Source organism: Amphiura filiformis, chromosome 2 (assembly GCF_039555335.1).
Source record: "Amphiura filiformis chromosome 2, Afil_fr2py, whole genome shotgun sequence".
Taxonomy (NCBI): Eukaryota; Metazoa; Echinodermata; class Ophiuroidea; order Amphilepidida; family Amphiuridae; genus Amphiura; species Amphiura filiformis.
The window spans coordinates 80,761,654-80,787,121 of record NC_092629.1 but is presented as its reverse complement, the minus strand read 5'-3'; the positions used below and the strand labels follow the sequence as shown (position 1 = coordinate 80,787,121).

The window sequence follows — 25,468 nt, the reverse complement described above, 5'->3', positions numbered from 1 at the left end:
ATGTGTTGCCATTTTCCTTTAAAATGAGTGTTTATCAATAAATTTGGTATCAAAAGAAAGCTGACATTATTATCTACACTTTTATTTTGTACAAAGTTAAAATAGTTAGCTGCTATTATAGGGTATATGATAGGCCAATGTTCTCCAAGACAATAAGAAAAATTAATCCTATTAAGGTCACTTTTTGAAGAGTTGTATCATTTTACAAAAGTGATAACCCCCATACATTTATATATTGCAGGAAAGCAGGGTTAGATTTAGAGGGGTTTTACATGTACATGCACAAATGCATGCAACTTTGGCTCTGTGCATGTAGAATTTTGCCTGTGCATGCACAATTTTGTGTTATTCAGCCCATTTTGAGGAAAAAACCAGAGCTGTGCATGTAAATTTTATTTTCTAAATCGAACCCTGCAGGAAAGCCCTTACCGGGTACTCTGATCTATTAGAAAATGACATAAAATAAGATGCAGGGGTAACACAGAAATGTTAGTGACATTATACCCCTGTACCACTGTCAGTTGATGTTTTGTCTCATTCACATAATGGTAGCATTAGAACTTTACATTTGACAGTATTTCTGAGGCTCTTGTTGGATTCCTTGTTCAATTTCCTTTCAGAAAATGTATACTTTTATCATGCTGGGGGTATGGTTTGAACAATATGGGCATTTGAAGGTGAAAGAGTGTTGTGAATGTCAAAAATTAGTGTGTGACGAAAAGTCGGTGAGGTTAAAACGCATGGCCTTATATGATGCTAATGCTGGTTTCATACTTTCCTGCCGCTTTGCCGCTCTGAATAAAATAGAATTTTAAATAAATAAATTTCGGATTTATATAGCGCCTTTTTCCAGCTAGATCTTGAAGGATTCAAAGCGCTGTAATTTCGCTGCCATGGTGAATCATCACAATCAGATCGTATCATCTACAGTGGGAATTCCAATTGAATGAACGCAGCTTTCAATAGCGTGACAACATTTTTGCGTACACCAGTGGCGTACCGTGGACGCCCCAACCCCGGGGGGCTGAAGAAGAAACAATTTTTCCGCCCCTTCTTTAACAGCCCGAAAAGGTTGACCCAATTTTTTTCACGGTCGTTTGAAAAAGTGAAGAGCAAAAAAAAAAAAAAAAAAAAAAAAAAATTTCTGGCGCTAACACACTAAAAGCAACCCTTTTCCAAAAATTGTTGGGCTTTTTCAATTTTTTGCGCCCTTTTTTATTTGCTAATTCGTTTTTGCCGCCCCTGTTTTTGTCGCCCCTTCTTCTTCCGCCGCCCCTTCGTTTTTGCCGCCTCCTACTTTGACCCCGGGGGGCTGGCGCCCCCAAAGCCCCCCCAAAAACGCGCATGTACACTGCGCGATGTACGCCGGCTTGTGCGACTATGCGTGAGGACGCGGAAGTGAATCCAAATATTCCAACGCACTCGTCATTGGTTAGCATTGTATCGTTGTGCGTTCCCATTGTAGTTTGAAATAGGCCAGTTGCAGCCGAACCTCATCAGGCGCAGACCTATCCGCACTATAACATCCACCAATTATCTGTGCAGGTCCCCAAATTCCATTGGGTGAAGGAAGTTTTTGATAACCAAACAACTAATCACCGATTTTTTGAAAGCAGGAGGAAACCGGAGATCCCGGAGAAAACCTGTGAGAGCGAGCATGGACCAAGTGCACATGAGTCCTTGGACCGCGCCGGGCTTGAACCTGGGACCTCAGTGGTGCAAAGCGAGGGAACTACCGCTGCGCTAACTTGCCCTCCCAACTCGCCCTAGCCTCTGAAGGTGATTTTACTTCACTGCGCAGTCATGCAGTCCAGTGTTGGAATTAAGCATTTTTTTAAAATTATTTATGCGTAGCAAAATTTGCATTTATTATATAAATAAGGAGGTTTCATGTACGCTACAGGTCACTAGCCCTGGAGGCACAGCAACGATATTGTTGGCAACATATCAAAAGTCAAAGAAACAAATCCAAACAAGTTTAAGGTAATTGTAAATTTAGCTGCCTGTAGTGTAGAGAGAAATTTTACACGTGTACATCCATATCAAAATGATGTTGTTGGCTGCTACATATATGTGTCTCATTTCACATAATAGCTAGGAATAAATAACAGACTCATCTCAAGTGGACGTCATCTCAAGTGGACGTCACTTCAAAACATCCCCAGGTCGCATAAATTAGGAATATGTTCTCTGTATTCCTAAATCAAGTGACTTCGGTATGATTTGAGGTGACCTCCACTTGAGATGAGTCTGGTATTTATTCCTAGCTATTATGTAAAATGAGACACATGTAGCAGCCGACAAGTGCATCAAGGAGTACATGGGACTGCCATATCTGTAGGAGCCAGAACTCAAATCTGAAAGTGAGTAGCATTTTTTGCTACACAAAAAAATATACAAAAATTGATCACTGCCCACTGACCTGAACTGAAAATGGAACATTCAGGCCAAGCGTTTTTTGAATACCGGTAGTTGGTATATGGTTACAGTGTTTGATTTACCTGGATTAGCATTGCAAAATGCTACTCACAATTTTGGAATTGCTACCCGGTACTCAAATCTGAAAGTGAGTAGCAGTTTTTGCTACACAAAAAAATATACGAAAATCGATCACTGTCCCCGACAGATCGAATATTTTGTACCGGCTTACTCAAGTCAAGAACTCCAATTTGGGCGATCTTTTCCTAATTAGACCACCCTCTGCCTCACTTACTATAGTACGGTATTATATTATATTACTTTTGCCAAACTAAAGTTTTGCATCAAGGTTTTTTTTTCATAGCGGGCAATTCATATCAAGTTTTGATTTATAAAGAACTGGCAACATGCAACCTTGACTTAATCACCCTGGCGAGCAGGGCACTCTATCCTTACCTCGAATTGCCCACGGATGCCCTTGACGCAAGTGTTGTGCATAAAAGAGTATTTCAAACAATTATGTGACACAATCTGGTCTATGCATGTGTGTCAATGCATGCCGATGTTAGCAAATATTTTTAAAGACATGTTAAGACCTAGCTGTCTATGATTTAATTTTTGTTTGTACAGGAAACTTTATGTCACTTTCAACTGTGTGTGTGTATGCAGTTCAACCACAGACCATCGTCACGTTACCACTATGTATCTGTCAGGCGTATCAGGAGCTGGGGTGGCAAGAATGCACAGCCCCGGACCACTCTCTAACCGATCCAGCAGGACATCGACCCCTCATAGCAGCATGATGAGTATACCAGCTGGCATGTCCAATGTTGTTGGTGACCAGGGTGACATGGAACATAGGGAACCTGTGGCAGAAGGCAATTTGAAGATTTCACAGATCGTGTGAGTAATTTGATTTGATTTATATTTTGTGCAGAAGGGCTCTACCCCTGGAGGATCACTCAAAATGCTACCCATTTTTTATAGTGAAACAATTGTGTGACCAAACATTAAGAGTTGTATCTTTAGGTGACCAGGCACACATTGGACATTTAGGTTACCCCATTTGAAATTCACACTCCCTGTGTGGAAGATAATGTCTTCCATATCTTCCATTGTATCATGGATTTCAACTGGAATAGAATAGTCCAATGTGTTTTTAGGATGGAAAAGCATTTTAAAGAAGGAGTTTTTCCTGATTATTGAACTTTTGAATATTTGGAAAAAAATATGAAGGCAAATTTATTTAGTTATTTCAAAAAGTATTGGAATTGTTTTGTTAGTGTGTTTGTTTTTGTTTTGTCTTAAAATTGTTTTTGCTGATAGAGTAACACTGATATAAATGTCCTTGACACAAACACCTTAACTGAGATTTTGGTATCAGAAGACTCATATTTTTCTCATTACCCGAGCGAAATTTAACACCTGAGATATTTTTAGTTTAAAAATGGTGTGAACAAAAACGTAGTGATTTCTGGTAACCATGCACACCAGTGTATCTTATGGGCATTCCCCGGCATTGTACATGTTTTTGCTTCTCACATATCAAAACCGCTTGAGCAATACAAAATATACAACTCAAAATTTTGTAACATGTACACCTTGATCTATAGAAAACAGAATATGGAAAACGGGCCACACCTGCATAGGGAGTACATTTGTATATTGTTAAGGGATGGGGTATGAATGTTTGGACAGTATTTATTGTGGGACATTGGAGCACATCAGACATATCGAATTGCATTCTGAATATGAAGAATGTCATTCTGATATCAAATAATTTTGATTTTTTGAAATTTGCAACATTTGTAATACACATTTTATGGCAAATGATTAAAAATTGATATTTTTGATATCAAACAGTACTCAAAGTAAACTTTATAAATCTGATAATTTATACTTAAAAAGTGTATGTAGGTGGGATGAAAAGCCGACAATCAATTGAAAATAATTTTGACCTTTTGTATTGAAGATATGAATTTTTTTCCCAAAATACCCGAAAAAATTAGGTCTTTTGGAGAAAAAAAATCCATATCTTCAATATGAAAGGTCAAAATTTTCGATTGATCGTCGGCTTTTCCTCCCAGCTACATACACTTTAAGAATATCATTAGATTTATAAAATTTACATCGAGGACTGTTATAAATCAAAAATGTGAAAAATATAAAATTTTAATAATTTGTCATAAAATTTATATATTCCTGAAAGAAAAATATGGAAGTGGTGTTGGCAATTTTTTACATCTGAAAGTAGTGATACATTTACTCTTAAAAAACACAAAAAGCAGGTCTTTTTGAACAACTTTTATTTTTTCAATTTTTATAGTGGATTGGCACTGGATTTTGTAGAATGAGCGGTATGTAGCTGGGAGGAAAAGCCGACAACCAATTGAAAATTTTGACCTTTCATATTGAAGATATGGATTTTTTTGGGAAAAAAATCCTTATATCTTCAATACGAAGATCTTCATCCCACCTACATACACTTTAAAAGTATAAATCATCAGATTTATGAAGTTTACTTGAGTACTGTTAAATATCAAAAATATCAAATTTTAATAATTTGTCATAAAATTTGTATTATATTGTGAATTTCAAAAATGAAAATTATTTGATATCAAAAAGACATTCTTCGTATTCAGAATGCAATTCGATATGTCTGATGTGCTCTCATGTCCCACAAAAAACACACCAAAAGGTCTAGCATACTTGGTTCGAAACTCGTTTTGTGATGTCTATTTTCTTATGTATTTTCTTCTATACATGTATAATTTTTACTCCATATTTTTGCCTTTATGTCAATTTCAAATTCGCCCCCTTCAGCCTCCATGGACCAGATCATATAACTTAGAAATTGTGTAAAACAAAACATTGCTACTTTTGTGGGAAATTTGACTTATCTTCCTGGGAAATAAACACATTTTTCTTGGCTTGGTAAATTTCATAAAAACATTTTGGTCAGGAATGTGTTTACCCTAGCGATAATACTGACTAATGCTATAAATGCAAATTGTATCTTATGTTTGATTCCTTACTACAGGGAATGCCCAAGTGAGATCATGTGCTGCACTTATAATGAAGACTCTACACTCCTTGCTGTTGGATTTGTCGACGGAAGTATTAGGGTCAGTATCTTTCATTCTGGGAAGTGGGAGGGATGTCATCCTCTCTAAAATGCTACTACAATATCATGAAAGCTTGCAACAATGATGTTACAGACAGAGCAAAACTTATAGTATAGACAAATGTAATTTGTTTTTTAACAATGAGTCATGTCATGGTCCAAACCAGCCTGTAACCAATAGAAAGATTTAAATAAACAACAGGTGGCGTTTATCTGCCCCATAGAATAAGTCAAATCTTCTGCAGGGGATACATGTACATTTCTGTTTTATTACGATAAATAAAACTGGGTTGTTTTTTTATAACAGGAAACTTGTAGTTGTACATCTTTATTGTAGATCAAATTAGGGGAGTTAAGGGGGTACTACACCCCTGCCCAATTTTGTGCCAATTTTTGTATTTTTCTCAAAAATTATAGAGCATTGATGACAAGTAAGATATGTATATTATAGGGGCAAGGATTACAACTACTGCACTGGCAATTTTATTTCAGCACAGACAACAGTTGTGGAGTTACAGTCAAAAATGAGGAAAACCAATATTTGATCAATAAATCAATAACTACTTGCCTTGAGTTGCTGAATTTTCAGTGCAGTAGTTGTAGTCTTTGCCCCTGTAATATACATATCTTACTTGTCACCAATGCGCTATAATTTTTGAGAAAAATGCAAAAATGGGGAATAAATTGGCCAGGGGTGTAGTACCCCCTTAATGCATTGTCTTTTCTCGAATTCCAACACTATATGGCACATGTCACTGAATTCTGTAATCAGGTCTTGAAATGAGCCACATTTTCGTGGGCCATCTTACTTGGTCTTAAATATATGCATGTGTACAAAGGTTTCAGGCTATCCAAGACATCTAGCAGCCCTTTTATGAAGGCATTTGACCTGATCGAGAGCCCACCTTATTTTGAGGCCTATTTGTTTTATATTACAGGTTTACTCTGCAGAAAATGGTGCTCCCTTACACACATTAACTGATGATGAGACACTGGCACAACATTTACCATGTACCAGTGTGGTCTTCAGACCATTCCACCAGGGTGACAGGTCGCAAAATCTTATATTAGCAACATGTAAGTTATAACTTTTGAACCAAATAGACCTTTGGTGTTTTCAGTATGTGATAGCCTAATGTTTAATCATTAACCCAGTCATCAATACTCCTTTGGCCTCTATGGAGTAGATGGTGTCACATATAAAACAAGCAAAAGTACAAAACTTAAAGTAGGCATGTTCTTGATGTTCTGTTTTCTTTGTCATTTTGTCTTTAGATGCTAATGGTTTAGTTAAGCTATGGCATGCAAGTTCTCAAAAGTGTGTCCATACCATACATGAAAACAGACAGACGTTGACAGCAGCATTTCCAAAGAACGGGTCCGTGTTTATTACTGCAGGGTCGGATGAGAAGATATATGTGTATGATACATCAACTAAGAAACTTGTCAACACTTGCCAGCCAAGGTAAGAAATGTGTAAGGTTAGTGTGTCCATACCATATATATGGAAATAGGCAGACCTTGACAGCAGCATTTTCAAAGAACTGTCCGTGTAACTGCAGGATCGGATAAGAAGATATATGTGTATGATGCATGAACTAATAAAAATTCCCTTGAAAAGGGATAGCCAGCTTCAATGCAGAAGAGGTCTTGTAATTAGTTTGGGTGGAAGGCATTTTTAGGATCATGCTTTTTTAGGATTTATCATGCTTCATGACAGTCCTCCAAACCATCAATGATGAGAACATGCACACAGAAACAGCAAACCAAACATTAACTCCTATAACTTCCTGTCAACTCTTTAATTCATTACTCCAAATTGTTCTGTCTTTTTGTCTTTTCTGCCTTTTAGGCTACCCTTAGCTCATTATTAATATTAAGAAATACACATGTAACAATTTTTAGTTAATTGGCTAAAAACTGCCATTCTACTTGCCTTATACATGCACATTAATGTTATATTAATCCGCAATGCATACTTACTATAGCATATTATAAAATGTATAAAGACTGATCATGCACTCACTCCAATCTTAACTTTTAAACTTTTTGAATGTGTTGATTGTTAGTCCGATACTCCGGCGAAACTATGAATTCTATAGGCTGCATTGTGTGTTTTCTCTTCAATCATTTTGTTGAATGCCATAATAATTATTTAAAGGGGCATTTTGTGATCCACAGCCTCATCCCCCCACTTTTCCCAAAAAAAGTTCAGATTTTTACACCACTGGATACCTCTGGCTACATAATGTTTATGTACCAAATATTTCTTGCAGATTAATTTGTTTAGCAAAAATATCGCCAAATTTGAATTTCGTTCTGGTGCACCAGAACGAAATTACAACACGTTGTCTATGGAGCAGTGTAATACACATAATCATGCATAACTCGCAAACGCAAAATCGGAATCAAAATTTTGGAAATAAGCTTTTTTCGTGGATATCTACTGAACAATGTCATAAAAAGAGGATGCTAGGATCACGAAATCCTCCTTTAATAATCAATGTGATCAAATAAAAAAAGGTGGATTCACTTTACTCATTTTATTTATAATTGACAGAATAATACAATAATTCATTTGTTTACCCACCTATTTATAATACATGTCAAATGGGGGTATATTGTTCAATAGGCCTACATGTATAAATTATGCCCATATAGTCCAGTCAAAGTGGGTTTTGACTCACCACTAATTGCAACAGAATTTTTTTCACTGCTATAAATGTCAGAGATGTCCCCTGAAACAGCATAAAAAAGTATACTAAAATATACTTGGTGGAAAGGTAGTTTTTGGCGGAAAAGGTCATACAGGGGTCAAATTTCAAAATCGCTCCAATCATTTTAAAAACTATACCAAATTATTCCTCTAGTCATAAGGATTCAGAAAAGTATAGTTTGCCATATCTGTGATGTACGGTTCTTGAGTTATAACCAAAAAGGTCAAAGGTCAAATGTTGGGTTCAACAGAGAAAAAAAAAACTAAAAATTGTCTGATTTTAACCAAAATGGTCTCAAATTGTTCGGCTTGCAAACATAATTCATTTAAAGAATATTTGCACTGCTTAGGTTGTTTAATTAAATGCGTAACATCGAAAACTAGGTCGGGGTCAATAGAGGTCAATGGTCAATGACCTCTGTTACCCTGCTACCTAGGTAACGTAAACGCCCAAGATATGGCAAACTATTCTTATTTTGGAGTGTTTTTAAAGGACGAACACATTGAGACCATTTTTACCCACGTGGAGCCCAAAATTTGACCTTTGACCTTTTTGCTTATAACTTGAGAATGATACATCACAGATATGACAAACTATACTTTTTCTGAATCCTTAAGAGTAGAGGAATGCTTTGGTATAGTTTTTAATAAAGATTAGAGCAATTTTGAAATTTGACCCCTGTATGACCTTTTCCCGCCAAAAACTACCTTTCCACCAAGTATATTTTAGTATATTTTTGGTATGATGTTCAGGGGACATCTCTAAAATGTATAAAAGTGGAAAAAATTCTGTTGCAATTAGTGGTGGGTGACACCACAAATTTGTTTAGATTGACTGGACTAATATCATAGATAGGCCCTGAAATTGCATTGAATTTTTCCCATTGAAAAGACAAAACTGATGTTTAAGATATCAATTATTTCATTAAAGACATTTTGAGTCATTTTTATTATCTATAAAACGATACAGGATATACATGTAGGATATTTTTACTTTGACTTTTACGTCCATAAAGTTTCAATCATTTTATCAATACACTCACATCTCATGCTATGTTGATCTTCAGGAGGTCTGCAAATGTAAATCTAAGAACGCCTGATAACAAGGATACGCTGTGGAAATTATTATAGGCCTGGCATATAACTTTTAATGTCACATTTCCTTCAAATCATAACTTTTGAAATTCTCACTCGTTTTCATTCGTTGAAGCGGCAAAACATACTTTCTCTTTCTTACAAATCGAATAACAGGTCTTATATATATTTTCACCATAAAAAGTTCCACAAAGTAATTCAAACCAATGCTAGTACCCCATAATCTCTTTAGCAAACAAAGACGATCTCCGACTCGGAATTAGATAGCCAGCTCTTAGCTGGCGAAAAACTTGTCAACACTTGCCAACTAAGGTATGGCTTAAAAAAATGTTTGATTGGCGACTTGGCGTAACATAACAAAAACTAGGGTAGGTAGGTCAGGATCTTTTTCTTTTTTCTTTTTCTTTTTTTACTTTTAAAGCTGTAAATTGCATTTGATAATAGGCCTTGGAACTTTTTTTTTTTTTTTTTTTTTTAAAATTTTTTAATTTTTTTTTTTTTTTTTTTTTTTTTTTAATTATTTTTTTTTTTGCAAAAAAAAAGAAAAAAGTCAGGGTTGGGCCTAATTCTAGGGTCGGTCGGGTTACACCAATCATTTTTTTAGGCCTAAGAAATGTATATGGTTTGGGTTTTGAGGAGAATCTGGATATCCTTCCTGAACCCTAAGCTTCAGAGGCTAGTGCTACTCCTGCTGGCAATTAAATGATTGATCATTAAATGTATTGTAGATCACACAAGGCCACACACTTTAGAGGAGGGTTCTTGATTTTGGATTGGGTATTGGGTAAGGATTTGCATCTGGGATTCCTAAAACTATGCCAAAAGTATAATAAAATTAGAAAAAAAGAGACCCCAAAATATACAAATATTTGGTTATTTCTGCTAAAAAATACGACAGATTTGCCCATACAGTTTTGAATTTTTTTCACAAATTTGGTCAGAAAACAATGAATCTGCACTGCAGATTTTTTGAAAACACCCATGTAATATGAAATCTGCTACCCAAAGTTATACCAAAACCCTTGAAAATGCACCCCAAGTTTGTCACACATTCCGTACCCACCTTTTCACAATTCCTGGGGCACACAGATTTCTCTCATGGGGCACACAGATTTCTCTCACCTTAAATGATGACTTTCAGGTCAGGTTTTGGGCATACATCTAATTATCTGCGTACCCTGTGGTTTAGGATTATATGTGGTGTTTGGGTTTGTATTGGGTTAGGATTGGGATTTAGGTTACGGTTAGTGTTTGGGTACTAAATTGTCTTTCAGATATTTTGAAATAACCGGTAATTTATGTGGCATATAGACTGAAATTCATTTTAAAAGATGGTAACAGGAAGTGCAAGTGAAGTACATTATGTATTTCAGTGTTGCCTGCAGCTGCTACATGAAAAATTCAACATCAGCAATAAGTAACATATCATCAGACACTGCATTTTTAATTGGTAGGTAGTTAAATCCATCTGCTTCCCAATTACAAAGAAGTGTATGCTGTAAGGCCTATAAAAAAGGTTATTTGCATTGTCCTTTTCGACCAACCCTAAAATCTGAAAAAATAGGGTTGTGTTGTTGTTTTTTGCATATTTTGAATCTTTTTAAATATATGGTATAAAACACTTAAAAATGTTGTGAAAATGTTTTGCCTGAGCATTTGTAATCCGTACTGCACAACTCGGATATATTAAAAAAAAAGCCTAAACCCTATAAATCACTGGTATTTTGTGGTGAACTAGCATGTATATCTTGATATTGTATGTGGCAAAAAAAAGGAAACCAACCGACCAACCATGACTTTGGAGGTCTTAAGGGACTACAATTTTTTAGGCCTAATGAACAATGAAAATACTGTGTTTTTTGTTGGGAGGGCAGAATTGGGCTATTCCAGTTGAAATCCAAACACCCTCTATGGAAGACATCACCTTAATCTTCCACACAGGGGGTGTAGATTTCAAAGGGAGTCCCCCATACCGACAACCTCATTTGAAATTCACACTCCCTGTGTGGCAGATTAAGGCAATGTCTTCCACAGGTGGTGTATGGATTTCTTGAATTGCCCAGTATCAGTGCAACCTCAGTAGGATTTTATTTTTCAGCAAATATTATTTAAAAAATTGCACAATTGACTCAATTTGTTTGATCAAATTGCATTATTTAAAAAGTTGGATTTAATTACTTTCAAGCTTGTTTGTTTATAAACATATACTGATATTATCGCTTGCTTGAAAACACAAAATTATTATCAATTCTTGTTGGAAGATTATTCTGACAGTTTCTTTTTTGTATCATCAATATAAAGGAAATGCCTGGAGTTGTGATCTGATATTAAAACAGGAAAAGGGTCAGGTTCCTGAAGATGAATGGGAGAAATTGATTGCAACACCTGCTTAGTTGTCTAAAACAGGATCCTTGTTTAGGCCAAGGGCCAAATGGTGTGTTGTGGAAATTTCCAAGCATAATCCTTTACCAGTCTCAATTTCACACTTTTAGAAGTAAACTATAAACTAAGATTTCTTAAATGTATTCTCAATTCTGAATTTCACACTTTTTAGAAGTAAACTGTAACTGCGATTTCTTAAACTTAGTTTTGTTTTTGGTTTATTTGGCAGGAAAAGCACACACATTCACTGAATCACACGCACAAAGAAGTACATAGTATTTTCAGGAAAAGAACAAAATAGATACAGATTTTAGTACTTGGATTCTTTGCTTATTTCTCTTTTTTTTTTTCATATTTCCTTCATTCAGTCACTTATTCATTCAGTCAGCTTCTATAAGTCATTTCACATCATGAATATTAACGAGGTTCATGAATATTAATTTCTTTATTTTCAGCCCCTCAAGGTATAGAGTATTTTATGTTCAAGGGGGCGCAACACTAAATAAGCGTCCCATAGGATAACGTGTGATTTTGGCCTACTTCGAGCGCCATTCCTGGCGTCCCTGCAATACTTGACAAAATAAATTTGGTATCAAATTAAAGCTCTGTTTCTGTAGATTCCAAAACTTTTGTCGGCATATATCGATGACCGTTGACTTTTTTCCGCTATTTCGCAGTGCAAAAATTATGGCCTAAAAATATACTAAATTCACCACTCACATTTCAAAATCGGAAGTTGTCTTCATCCGCCACAGAGAATTGCTTTTGAGATAAAATGTCCGGTTTTTCTGCATGTTATCATTGAAGACACTTGTCGAATTCATATGAGCTGATATTGAGTGATTTAAAGTGAACATGTCGGTAGATATGGTCGCTACAATCTCATACTCACTATGGACTATATTAGCGAATTTCGTTCTTACATAAAATGCGTAGTGATTTAGTGTTGCGCCCAAAAGTTTTCAAAATCCACATTTGTCACTTATTAATTAAATTAGAGACAATTTGTAGCTCAACACCGAAAATTTCATGTCTCTGCAACATTTCGCTCAAGAGAAATGTTGTTTTAAAGATCAGTGCCGAACGCAGGAAAATCGCATATTTCGACTTTTCCTCCAATATGCTAGAGTTTGCACAAACTCACTAAAACTAGTGACAGACAACAATTTAAGCACGTCTTTGAACCAAGTTTAATTTCTTTTCTAGATTATCTGTCTTGCCATTTTGCTTTGGAAAGCACTTGTTAATGAGTGTGAAGTACAAACACCCCCCTGTTTCAGTAGTAACAATTATGGTCTTTTGCATAGGCCTACTGAATATGCAGCAAAACGGCTTCATGCAGATTAACAATGTCTATTAACTTTAAAACCCATTTTTTTGTCTTTTTGAAGATTTTTAGATACAATTTCTAGACTTTGCAGGCGCCTGCTCGGCCAATAAAGCATTTTTCCCAAAAATAATTCATCAGGGTGACTTTTCGTGACTTTTGAGATAAAATGTCCGGTTTGTCGAATTCATATGAGCTGATATTGAGTGATTTAAAGTGAACATGTCGGTAGATATGGTCGCTACAATCTCATACTCACTATGGACTATATTAGCGAATTTCGTTCTTACATAAAATGCGAGTGATTTAGTGTTGCGCCCCTCAATATCATCGTAACCATTCCAACAAGTTTTTTGTTTTCATTTTTCCCTTTTTCACTCATTCATTCAGTAGTGCTTTCACATCATGTATATTAATGAGCTTATGAATATTAATTGCTTTTTATTAGGGCTGCATAATCATTCCATCAAGTTTGTTACTTATTTTGCTTAAATGAATATTAATGAGTTTATGAATATTCATTTCTTTACCTATTCTGTTTATTTTCAGCCCCTCAAGGAATGTAATGGATGGTCATCGGTATAGAGTATTTTCTGTTAAATTTCATCATAACCATGCAAACGAGTTTATTTCTGGAGGTTGGGATGATACAGTACATTTCTGGGATAGCAGATCAGAACATTCCACAAGGTTAGTATGTTTTAAGCCTGGGGTTTTGGTAGGGGTGTGCCGTTTTAAAGAAATTTGGACCCATCGATATACCAAAAGTCAAAATTTTATGCCAAATTTAACCCAAATTGTCTTGTGTCTTTACAAATTTTCCCCAAAATTTTTGGGAATTTTCGCGAAAATTTGGACTAGACTGAGGCAAAATTGTGCTATTTTCCGAAAAAATTGAGTAAATTTTGGAAAAAAGAACCCATCCATACACCAAAGTTGGCCTAGAAAAAGCGGTCATTGATATACTAAAAGGCTGAAAATACCCATGTTTGCTGGACGTCCCTGTATGGTCATTTGTACTGAGTACCCCCTGGGGTTTTAAGGTTGCTGGTTCAAATCCAGCCAGATGCACTGTTTTTTTTCAACATTTATATGTGCTGGCTGCTCGGGGTAAAGATTAAAATTTGTTCATCCTATCAACCCAGAGAATTAAGTATACCAATTCGGATTGTTCATATTAGTGAATTTCATGTTCTAAATTGTTTAGAATTGCCAGAAAAAAATCTTTCTGAACAATCAGCCTTTTTAAAAACCTGCACAAAGTGAGGTAGGTATGGTTGTATAAGACTATTCATATTACTGAAATAATATTCATCTTCTTATTTGTTTCAAATTTAAGGATGAGTCTGATTGTAACACACAATAGGCTATTCCATTTAAAATCCACACTACCCATGTGGAAGATTTTGCAAATATCTCCCACAGGGGGAGTATGAATTTCAAATGGAATGAACACATTAGGCAGCTCCATTTGAAACTCACCCGCCCTCTGTGGAAGGTTCAAGTTGAATCTTTCTTTGAGGGTTTATGAAATTCAAATGGAGCTGCCTAATATATTCATTCCATTTGAAATTCATACTCCCCCTGTGGAAGATATTTCCAAAATCTTCCACAGGGGTAGTGTGGATTTTAAATAAAATGGAATATCCCAATGTTTTCTACCTCTTATTGAGGCCTTTCACCCAAACATTCTTGTTATTCTTGTCACAACATCATAATAAAGTTATCGAAATGTTGGACGTTGTAAGTTGGACGCTGTAACAAGGTGACTACAAGGTTTTACAACTTTATATGTTAGCAGGGTTCCAAATTTGAATTTAATTGCTCCAGCAGTTTGGATTCCAAAAACAAATTAAAACGTATGTACTTTTGGCCCATATAACAGTACCTGACTTCTAGGGCGGTGTACCACCAAATACTAGTCTTTGTTCACACCGCCTAAATGAAATATATTTCAAGTTTTGAGAAAAATAAAAACTTTTATCTGATACCAAAATATGCATTTTGATGAGGTAAAGGGGGAGGGATGAAGCTGTCAATCAGGTCACACAATGGCATGCAGCTTGTTCAGCTAATGAGGTGTCAATATTTCATGACATGATTCATGTAGCCAATCAGAACTTCCGTTAATAGCAGTACACGCTACATATTCCAAAAAATAATGCTCAAAATAAAGGGTTGTCTCTAGCTGGCCTCACAGGAAGTTGGAAATGCAACTTGGTATGCATTTTTTTGCTATATCTGCACAATTTTATAAATTGTGCCTGATTGATCATGTGTTATGCCAAAACATTGTAGTTCTGCAGTTTATGTTAAAATGACATGGAATTTATATTTTGTTACAGGAAGTTGTTTGGTCCTCATGTTTGTGGTGATTCACTAGACATTGATGCCCATCATAACCATATTGTCACAGGGTCATGGCGTAAAGATGCTAATTTACAGGTAGGGTACTTATTACATATTGAGGGTTTATGCTATCTGCAGTAGCTGCTTTATAGACATTTGAAATGTTCTGCATTCTAAAGACACCTGGCAGCTATTGTAGATACGGTATTATACACTAACCCTTTGATATGTGACACAGCCCAATCAAGTCTTGAAAATAATTTTGAAAATAAAACTTATCAGTTACAACTTACCTTTGTAACCAGTTGCATTATTGGGCTATTCCATTTGAAATCCATGCCCCCCTTATGGAAGACAGTGAAGACAATTTCACAGCTGTCCCTGTTGGCCTTGTTGGACCAAACTGTGTCACATATGTGACCATCCATCTCAAACCGCTCGTAAAGTCGGCAAATTGTATTTCGAGTTACAGTGCAAAATATGCATAGAGGTTGTATTCATATGTCCCTAATATTTGTTCGATATGGTTCTCATTTTACTCCAGTCAAACACCAATCTTTAATCCTATTGTTGAAGAGGATAATAAGCTTATACTTATGTATAGCATTATAGTAAAAAGCTTAAGTCTTTGTTTGCTTTGGCTAAATCCTGTTCAAGTGGTGGGTTAACCAACAATTAACAATAAGAGGACATTCCTGAACCTCGTTCAGTTGGGGATGATTTGAAGTGACCGCCAATTATGACCATTTGATATTTAATACCAGCAATGTGGAAAATACGAAATAATGTACATGTAGTACCAAAATATGTACCCTTTTACTGAAGGAGCAAAGTTTAACAAGTTATAACTCCGCTTCTGGATATCGTTTGAAGTCAAATGATATATCATTGTAAAGCTTATGATATATATTTTCTAAACACGGAAGAAAACAAATTTGACCAGGGGCCGACTTTACGAGCGTTTTGACCTGGACGGTCACACATGTGACATGCAGTCCTGCACCCACAAAATGTCGCAAGTTGGGAGTTTCAAGACGTTCCAAATGTTTAGTTGATGTTTTTTGTTTGAAGACACACGTATTGCCAGCGGGATGTCCTTTCTGAATGGGGACAGAATTGAATACAGAGTGCAGCATATTATGTCGATCCCCATTCACAACGGACCTACCACTGACTATACAGGTGTCTTAAAACAAAGAACAGCAACTCAACATTTGGAACATCTCGAAACTCCTAATTTGCGACTTTACGCTCATTTCGTGGGAGCAGGTCACATATTCAGAAACTCTTTGTCTGTCTTTCTTCCTCTTTCTCTCAATCCCTCTCTCCTCTTTATGTCTCTGTTTCTCTATCGTTTCTTTGTGTGTGGTCGCTCTTTATTCATCAGTATCTGGGGTGAGTTACACTAAAGTTTTAACACATCATATCGTAATAACACACCGTTAAATGACCCTGACTCTTTTGTAAATCTGCTTAGTGAAATGGAAGTTACTCTTGGCCATTCTTCGGTCATGTGTGTGACATAACTAGGGGTATTTAAATCACACTAATTCTCCTGTGCCTGCTTTATAAATATAACAAATAACACCATATCTTTTGCATTATAGTAATACGCTAAATTCTTTACTTTTTAAAAATATTTTAATTTTTTTTACGCTGTGTTAACGTTATTTATTTGTTAGGGGTCAACAAAGAGTTGGTCACGTGTGTGACATACGGATGCAAGTTTTTGGATTTTCAAATTCATTTGTAAATTTCTGTGAATGTGATTGGACCTACATATCCATACTAAATAAATACCGTATACTATTAAGCATTGATATCCTGTAATTATAATGACACAAAACATTAAGTTGACGCTTTGATGCTACAATTTGGGTCACATGTGTGGCATTTGGTTTTGTTTATCTGAATGTTACACATGTTACCAAAGTTTTGTATTACAACATGTTTTTTTGCTGAACTCAATCTTTATCATGCCAAAATATCCATACACTAAAAGTGGCTCAAAGATTTTGCCAATGATTTACTGTATTAATTGTCATAATGACAAATCAAGTAGAGCAGGTAGCACGAGTTGACAATTATACCTGAACCATGGGGCAAGGGTCAGCACTATCTGTCATAGCTTGTCACCATCACTCTTTAGTCAATAAAACCCACCACTATCATAGCAAAGTATAGTACTAGCATGAGTGGCAAGAGAGAAGTTTCACTTGGGTTTTATTTTTGCTCCTTTTGCTTTTAACTTTGTAAACATAAAATTAAAATCCATATAAAATAGATAAAATGTTTTTTTTAATAGGCAGATAGACAATGGAAAGATGCTGGAATTTGAAAACAGTGAGAATGTTATAATCAATTTATACTGCTCAGTCCAAACTGTGAAAATTTAACCCCAATAAAATATTCCTCTATACAGAAGCTATAAGTATGCCACAGAAATATGAAACCTTCAAGCAAGTTGTCCTGAACTGACCTGCAACAAATATGTCCTTGTTTGTTAGCAAAACATTAGGTTCAAGGGATAAACTTTCATTTTTCATGTTTACAGGCTAAGAGCTAGGCAGTTTTAATGACATTTTTGCCTACCAAATTGTGTGTATATCAATCATAAGGCCCTTCCCAATTAATCGTTAGTTTACTGTTTAAGATTTTTAAAAAGGCATGAAGTAACTTTTAATTACTAATTGTTAATTACTTATTATTTTCTTTATTTTGAAATGAGCCGTCACATTTTGGCACTGTTATTTTGCAATTATGGTTGATTTCAGGCCTGTACGCAGGAATTGTTTTTGGGGGTGCTGATTTAGACTTTTCCCAAACATTTTGGACCTTTTTGGAATAAAAAGGCGTAAAAAATCTCATTTTTTTTTCTAGCTATTCTCGGAAATTGTGATATTTTTGGACTTTTTGTATACTTTTTAGATTTGGGGGTGCAGTCGCCCCCCCCCCCCTTCGCACAGGCCTGGTTGATTCTATACATTGATAAATGCAGGGGTGATATTTGTTTGTTCAAGATGATCAAAGTAAGACAGTATCAAATTAATGTAATTAAATGTCATTTAACTGAGAAAATGTCAAATAAAAATCAAATAATTACATATTTTCAATTTTCAATTCTCAATTTTGGAGGCCGGAGCGAAACAGTAAACTCAAAATCAATTGTGAAGGGCCTAATCATGTAAAAGAGCTCCGAATAGCAACTACACTAGCTACACTCATATAAATACACGAGTGAATGAATTAATTTTTGTTTTACAGGCATTAAATGTCATGGGGAAAATTTCCCTGTATGTGTAGATCGAAAATAACCATGTTTACAAATAAATATACTCACCAGCCTACATGTATCACTAGGATCCAGAACATGCTCATGTATCAGGGCATGGTTCTTTAACCTCAATATATCTGTACATTCATTGAATGACCTCTGAAAATTTGGGTACAAATACTCATACCCTGCAACTCGTGGCCAAAATGTGCACTCTGATTGTTTAATTGAGGTTATTGAACTATGCAATTGGAATGAGGCCATTGTGGTCCATAGTGTATACCCAATACAAGACAAATATTCTGAGGTCAGCTGCCAGAGCTGAACTGCACTTCCACCTGTTCAGTTGCTATGGTTATTAACATATGACCCCTTTATTCCTAGGTGGGTCATTACAGTTTCTACACTTCCCACCATCCTTTGTATCATGGTACACAATTTTGAATAGTGACCTATGCATCGGCACATCATCTTGATCTTCTGAACAAGTACAGAAAACTAAAATGGAAACAAGGCCTTGTGGGAAGTGTAAAATAATATCAATACTTGTACTTCAATCTCCAGATTTGGGACCATTTGAACAGTGTGTGTTTCAGTAAAAAGAAAAATAATAGCAACAGAAACATACTTTATTTGTGTGTTAACTAATTATCAATATCTCTGAGACTTGTACATGTAAAAAAAAAAAAAAAAATTATCCTTACAGTACATTTTTTTTTCTTCAAAATTGCAAACATTTTAAATTTGTAGTAGGGCCTATTAGAAATACTATATTTCACAAGGAACCATAGCTCTTGTCCATCTCTTTTCAGAATCTACTGCTTCACAAGCATCTCCTATAGCAAATGTCTGTGATTCCATGTTGTTTTATTCCAGGGTTTTATTAAATTCCAGTTGGTATATACAATGTAACGTGTATTCAACTTGAAAACATTTAAACAAGTGAACAACTCACAGGACACTGACATGTGGTTTTAAATTTAAACTTGAACCAGGATTGACCTGCACATATGTATGGGGTAGTGAGTAAAGGCTGGTGCAATGCCAAGGGTAGATTCTTGAGTTCAAATTTATTAACCTATGCTTATAACCATGATAACTGTAATCAACTGGGGAATTCTGGTGGTGAAATATGGTGACAGTGATGACAGTTCTGCAAGTCACATGACCGGAAAAATTTTCCGGGTTGTCGAGCCACATTTAGTGTATTGGAATTCTCACATGATGACAATTGCTACCTTGTAACAAAATGAATTGGTCATTATTACCACGGAGAGCTCCCTTATAACACCTTTTTTGATTTTCTGCCTAAGTCTGTGAGTGTGACTTAGGCAATTTCATGACTTATTCCAGGACTTGTACCACTATATCAGTGACGTTGTCATTATCATTAGTTTGAATATGTAAATCTTATGCCGTGGCACATACATCACCAATACAACACCAACACCACATCATCATAAGTAATTTTTCAGTGTTTTTACTTTTTATCAAAACTGCAAAAAGTTACTTAGGCACCTTGTAACCTTGTAAGTGTTGATGAGGCTACTCTGTATAAACAAAATGTAAATTCAATAAATGCCCACAAGTTGTATCATACAAAATAAGACATGGTTAAAATTTTGTTTTTTATTTCAGATCTGGGATTATGAATCTGGTGAAGAGATTCGCACAGTTCCACAAGATTTCAGTAATTCACTGGTGAGTACATGTAGATGGACTACATTAGGCAATGGGCTATTCCATTTGAAATCCACACACCCCCTATGGAAGACATGACCATGATCTTCTTCACAGGGAGTGTGAATTTCAAATGGGGTCACCTGAATGGGTGACTCCATTAATCTACACCCCTTGTGTGGAAGATTATTAGGTCATGTCTTCTACAGAGCGTGTATGAATTAATCAACCGGACTAGCCAAAGTTCCAACTGAATTGAACAGTTTCAGTGAGCCATTCAGCCAAAAGCCTGTGAAAATCACAGTGGGTCTGCCAAAATGTTACCCTATGGGTACATTAAATTATGTCACCCAAGTCAGAAAGACTGTGATGCCTGTTTTTAGTGTTTGATCTGGGAGTCTGATGTACATTGTAAGGGGTCAGGTGGACCAGTGTTACATTAAAATATAAAATTTGATGAGGGACTTCCCCAGCGGACCTTAAATATTTTAGCTTCTAACACTAATATCAAGTTGAAGCAAAACTTTGGGAGCATTGATTCTTGTATGATTCTTACATTGTAGGCCTCATTACTTTATATAGTAGAAAATATGCAGTCATTCTCTTGTCATGTATGTATTATGTTCATTGAATATGGTTGAATTTATATTACTCTCTCTTGCATTTCAGTTGTACTGTGCACAGTGGCTAGGTAAAGATCATATCATTGTCGGAGGCTGTGATGCAAATATGGTCAGGGTCATCGATAGGGGTACGCTCAAGGTAAGTTCAACACACATTATTTTCTTGGCTGATGTTCAGTAAGACATCAGTAAGGTAGAATCAAAGAGTACCGACTCCGCCATGTTGTATTGCTCATGGAGTCAAATTAATGTACCTCCGCATTATTTCTCTATGCAGATTCAAATTGAGTGGTTGTTTGCGTTGGGCAAACATTTGAAATGCTCAAACTTGGCACAAGTTGTCATTAGATTCCGTGCTCTTGCTGACAAATGACGGAGGTACATTAAGTGGTCTCTGTGAGCGACAAACCAAGGTGGCTGATTCACCATAATGTTACATAATTTTGAGTGGGTAATCTTGATTAAAGTAGATATAAACCAAGACATGGACTTTTTTTCCAGATAAGTAACTACATGTAGACCAGGGGTTCACAACTGGCGGCCTGCAGGCCAGATTCGGCCCGCTGACCAGTGTAGTTGGCCCTTTAACAGCTCTGAAATGTACAGTGAAGATAGCAAACCAAAGTGTATTTGGCCCACAAACACAAATCTTTGAAATCATTTTTGCCCTCAGTGGCCTGGAAGCAAGTGAAGTATGCTATAGTTGAAAACCACTAATCTAGACCATCGACTGTAAATCCGTAACCATGGCGTAAGTTGAAGCCACGTATGGCATTTTGATCAGAGTTACCATGGCCTGCGAAATAAGCCCCTCAACACGTTCATGTCTCAGGGATGCTAGGTTTCAGGTAATTACCTGATTTCCTACTTTTTGTTACTCCAAATTTCTGCACTTTTATTTATTTTCAGCCCATTTTGAGGCTTTATGTATAGCCCAAATTCAGGCACTTTTCAGGCTTTTTCTGCAAAGTCACTTCAGACCACTGGCATCCCTGATGTCTATAAAGAAGAAAGACATGCTTGTTTATGTACTTGCCAAAATTGTCACTATATGCAGTGTCAACATCACTACGCCCATCAAAGTCGGTGGTCTAGATACTTGTTGGTCTTGGGGTGTAGTCATAAATGACACCAGTATTTCCACTAAATCCAATTTTACATCAAAGGACTGGTATTGAAATTGGGCCCATTTTTACATGATGAGTTAATTTCAAATGTCAAGTACACATGGTCTTTCCTGCCCAGTAACAAAATGTTTCAGTTATTGAATCTTTCCTATACTTTGTAAGTTTGACATTTTGTTTCTCTCTTGTTAATTTGCTTACTGTAGACCACTGGTCGTCTGGTGGATCTTCCACGTGGTGTGTATTGCCTAGACAACAATCGCCAAGGAAACGTCCCGAAATTTGTCGCAGGATCATCGCGTAATCTCTACTTTTTGGAAATGAAGCAGACATACTAAAGGGATCATAGATGGGTGTGCATGTAAACATATTGAAAGAAGTTCCTTACTACTCTGAGTGACCAGAACTTAAAGCACAATTAATTTATAGTATTGAAATTGATATGAATGTGTGGAGAATTTGTTTATGCAGTATATGATACCAAACCTATCTATATAAATAAAAGGAAGTCGCTAAATCTTGTCCAGAAGCAGGCTCCGAGATGCTTTCACTTTCAGCTCTGATTTTTGCGTACATTTATCGGGTACATATTGCCATTAAACCATCTGACGTTCATTTTTGCAAAACTATTCAATCACTATGGAAATAACAAAAAAAATGGTTGGTTGCTAGGCCATTGAGGTCAATAACCTTATGGATTAGGTCATGACAGGTCATGACAGCAAACGCGTCAAATGCAGTAAGTGGCGAGTCACGCACCTGCGCTGACATCGGCACCATAGTTTCACGCAGCGCATTGCCGCAGCATGGTATTGACGCATTTAATGCTGGCTTCCGCGCGTAGGCCTAGCCAGTGGCGAAGGGGGGGGGGGCACACGCGGAAGTTTTTGCCACCACCTTTTGAATGGCCACTGGCACCATTGTGTCGCTAGCGCCGTGCAGGGGTTGTGTCCCTCAGAATTGAAAACTTGGTGAGTAAAGGCCTTGAAGCCATTTCGGGGGATCAGGGGTGCAAGCTGATGAAAAGGGGTTCATTAGGTGACAGATTTGCAAGAAAGTCCACTTTTCAGAGGGAATGTAAAATGTAGCCAACAGGGACAGAGCTGTTCAGTATAGCCCGAAAAGGTTAAATGTTAGGGTGTGGGCGAATGTCCACATTTTGGAAATTCTGCGTGCCCCCGCCTGCATAATTAAATCCTGGCTAGAATATAGGCCTTGCTATTAACAACACGGAATCGCTTAAAATGTTTTGCAGCAACTTTTAATGTTGCTTACGATTATAACCCGAAATTGAAACGTTTTCTAGCAACCTCTTCTAACCTTAATGTTTTATGTTTGTTGGGATAAAGTTAAAATCAATCATTTTGTCACGAGCTGTTTCAAAAGTAATCAGATGGATTGAATGAGTAACAACATTATCACAGGTCTGGATATTTATGATTATCAAGCTAACATGATCATTGCTATACTGGATGAATAAGATGATCTACACCAAGACACCATGATTATCATCACCGTTTACCATGTTTACTAACCACTCCCGTTTACTAACCGCTCCCGTTTACTCAACTAGCGGGGACCCGCGCGAAGCGCGGGTCTCCCGCTAGTACATGTAAAAGATATTAGAATAGAATTTTGTGAAATTAATGATTGAATGGAATATGCATGGTGTGATTCGAAAAGTTGCAGCATCATTATTATAGGTGTTAACCAAGCACAATGCTTTCCACATTGAATAAACCGCAATCAGATACTGCTCTTACCGATCGATGACACACTGACAGCCACTCACTTCAGGCGAGTGGAACATGTTACGGTATGCGATTGCACAGCGTATAATCGGTTTGAATTTGCAACTTTTCATTCAAATTGCATTAAATTCCATTCGATTGCATTTTACACAAGTATGGTATCAAACTGTAGCTAACAAAATTCTCCCAATGTTCATATCAGGGTTATTCGGGGATTATTGGTTTATCCTCAAAGTTAAGGTCACTCTTTTTTTGATGTGTACATCGGATGTATGTGTGACAGATTTGTGAAAGCCCCTACCTACCTCTGCCTTAAAGGTTGTTTTATCATACTTCCCAACTTGAGTTCCACCCAAGGCTTTCTATCTGTTCCTGACGTGACCACAAAAACAGGTTGTCATTGCCAGAAACAGTACATTATCCAGATATGGGTCAATGAGTTACTTTAGGCTATTCCAGTTGAAATCTACACACCCCCTCTGGAAGACATGACTTAATCTTCCACACAGGGAGTGTCGGGTGATTGTGTGTGTGGCACACGATCGAGGGGTCCCAGGGTCAATTCTCGGGGGTACCAAGTCAAATCTTTGTTTATCTTCTCTCCTTCTTTGTTCCTTCTCTGTCTTCCGATAGCAAAAAACCATGGTTCGTGTTAGGGTTAAAGGGTGTATGGATTTCAACTGGAATAGCCCATTATGATGAGTCATGTAGTTCCTAGAATGTAACCTTTTGCCTGTGGCATTTAGTTGTCAAATAGCCCAATACTTACAGCATGAACAGCATTGATGTACACAAATGTACATGCACAATGCTTATGAATAAAGTTAGAAATCAATTTTCTTAATGAGTCTTCTCGAGTCGCAGCAACAATCTCTGCAGGCAACATATTAACAGTATTATGCAGAAAGTTAGTTAATTTGTGAATTGAAGGTAATTCAAAAAATGTAAAGGATCAAAGTGTTGGCAATCCTAATTTGCATTCTTTCTCTGACTGTTCTCATGGTGCTGTCGAGTGCTGACCAAAGTGGTTTTCAGTGATAAAGGATTTCAGTACTCGATATTGAAGTGTGCAGTTGCCTGAACATTACTGATTGATTTACACTGTAATTTTTAATGCTGTGTATGAAAAATGTCTATAAATAAATATGACCCTTTAAATGTTCTGAGTAGTGTAGTTTAGGAAACAAACCAAATGTTTGATGATATCCTATTAACAAAAGTCCTTCAAAAGATCTAAAAGTCTGATTACATTTGTAAAAAAAAAAAAACTGGTTAAAATATATGTCTAATGCTGCCCATACATGATCAATTTGATCAATATTGGGGACCCTAGATGCAGGACTGGATACAAAATATTGAAGAGATCTAATCTAGTTTGATTTTATTGATGGTTAGACAATCAAATCACTATTAATGTTTGTGTGTACAGTGCACAATGGTAGATAATCTTTTATCTAGGGTCTTTGATATTGATCAATCAAATTTATCGTGTATGGGCCGCATTAGTTGACCTTTGGAGTTGGAATTTTCAACATTTTTACGTTTCAAGGAGGGACTTTCATTTAACTTTATATGTCATCAAATATTTGGTTTGTTCCCTTATCC

At 36.4% G+C, this 25,468-nt stretch overlaps 1 protein-coding gene across 1 annotated transcript; it reads left to right on the top strand.

The window, feature by feature from the left end:
* Window positions 1–3,052: 3,052 nt before the first annotated feature.
* Window positions 3,053–22,605, top strand: LOC140137281 (uncharacterized). The gene is made up of 9 exons (XM_072158928.1): window positions 3,053–3,321; window positions 5,459–5,543; window positions 6,481–6,619; window positions 6,818–7,007; window positions 13,612–13,752; window positions 15,408–15,507; window positions 20,324–20,386; window positions 21,035–21,127; window positions 22,319–22,605. The coding sequence occupies exons 1-9, from the start codon at window positions 3,119–3,121 to the stop codon at window positions 22,448–22,450; spliced, it is 1,146 nt and encodes a 381-aa protein (XP_072015029.1). The 5' UTR covers window positions 3,053–3,118; the 3' UTR covers window positions 22,451–22,605.
* Window positions 22,606–25,468: the final 2,863 nt, after the last annotated feature.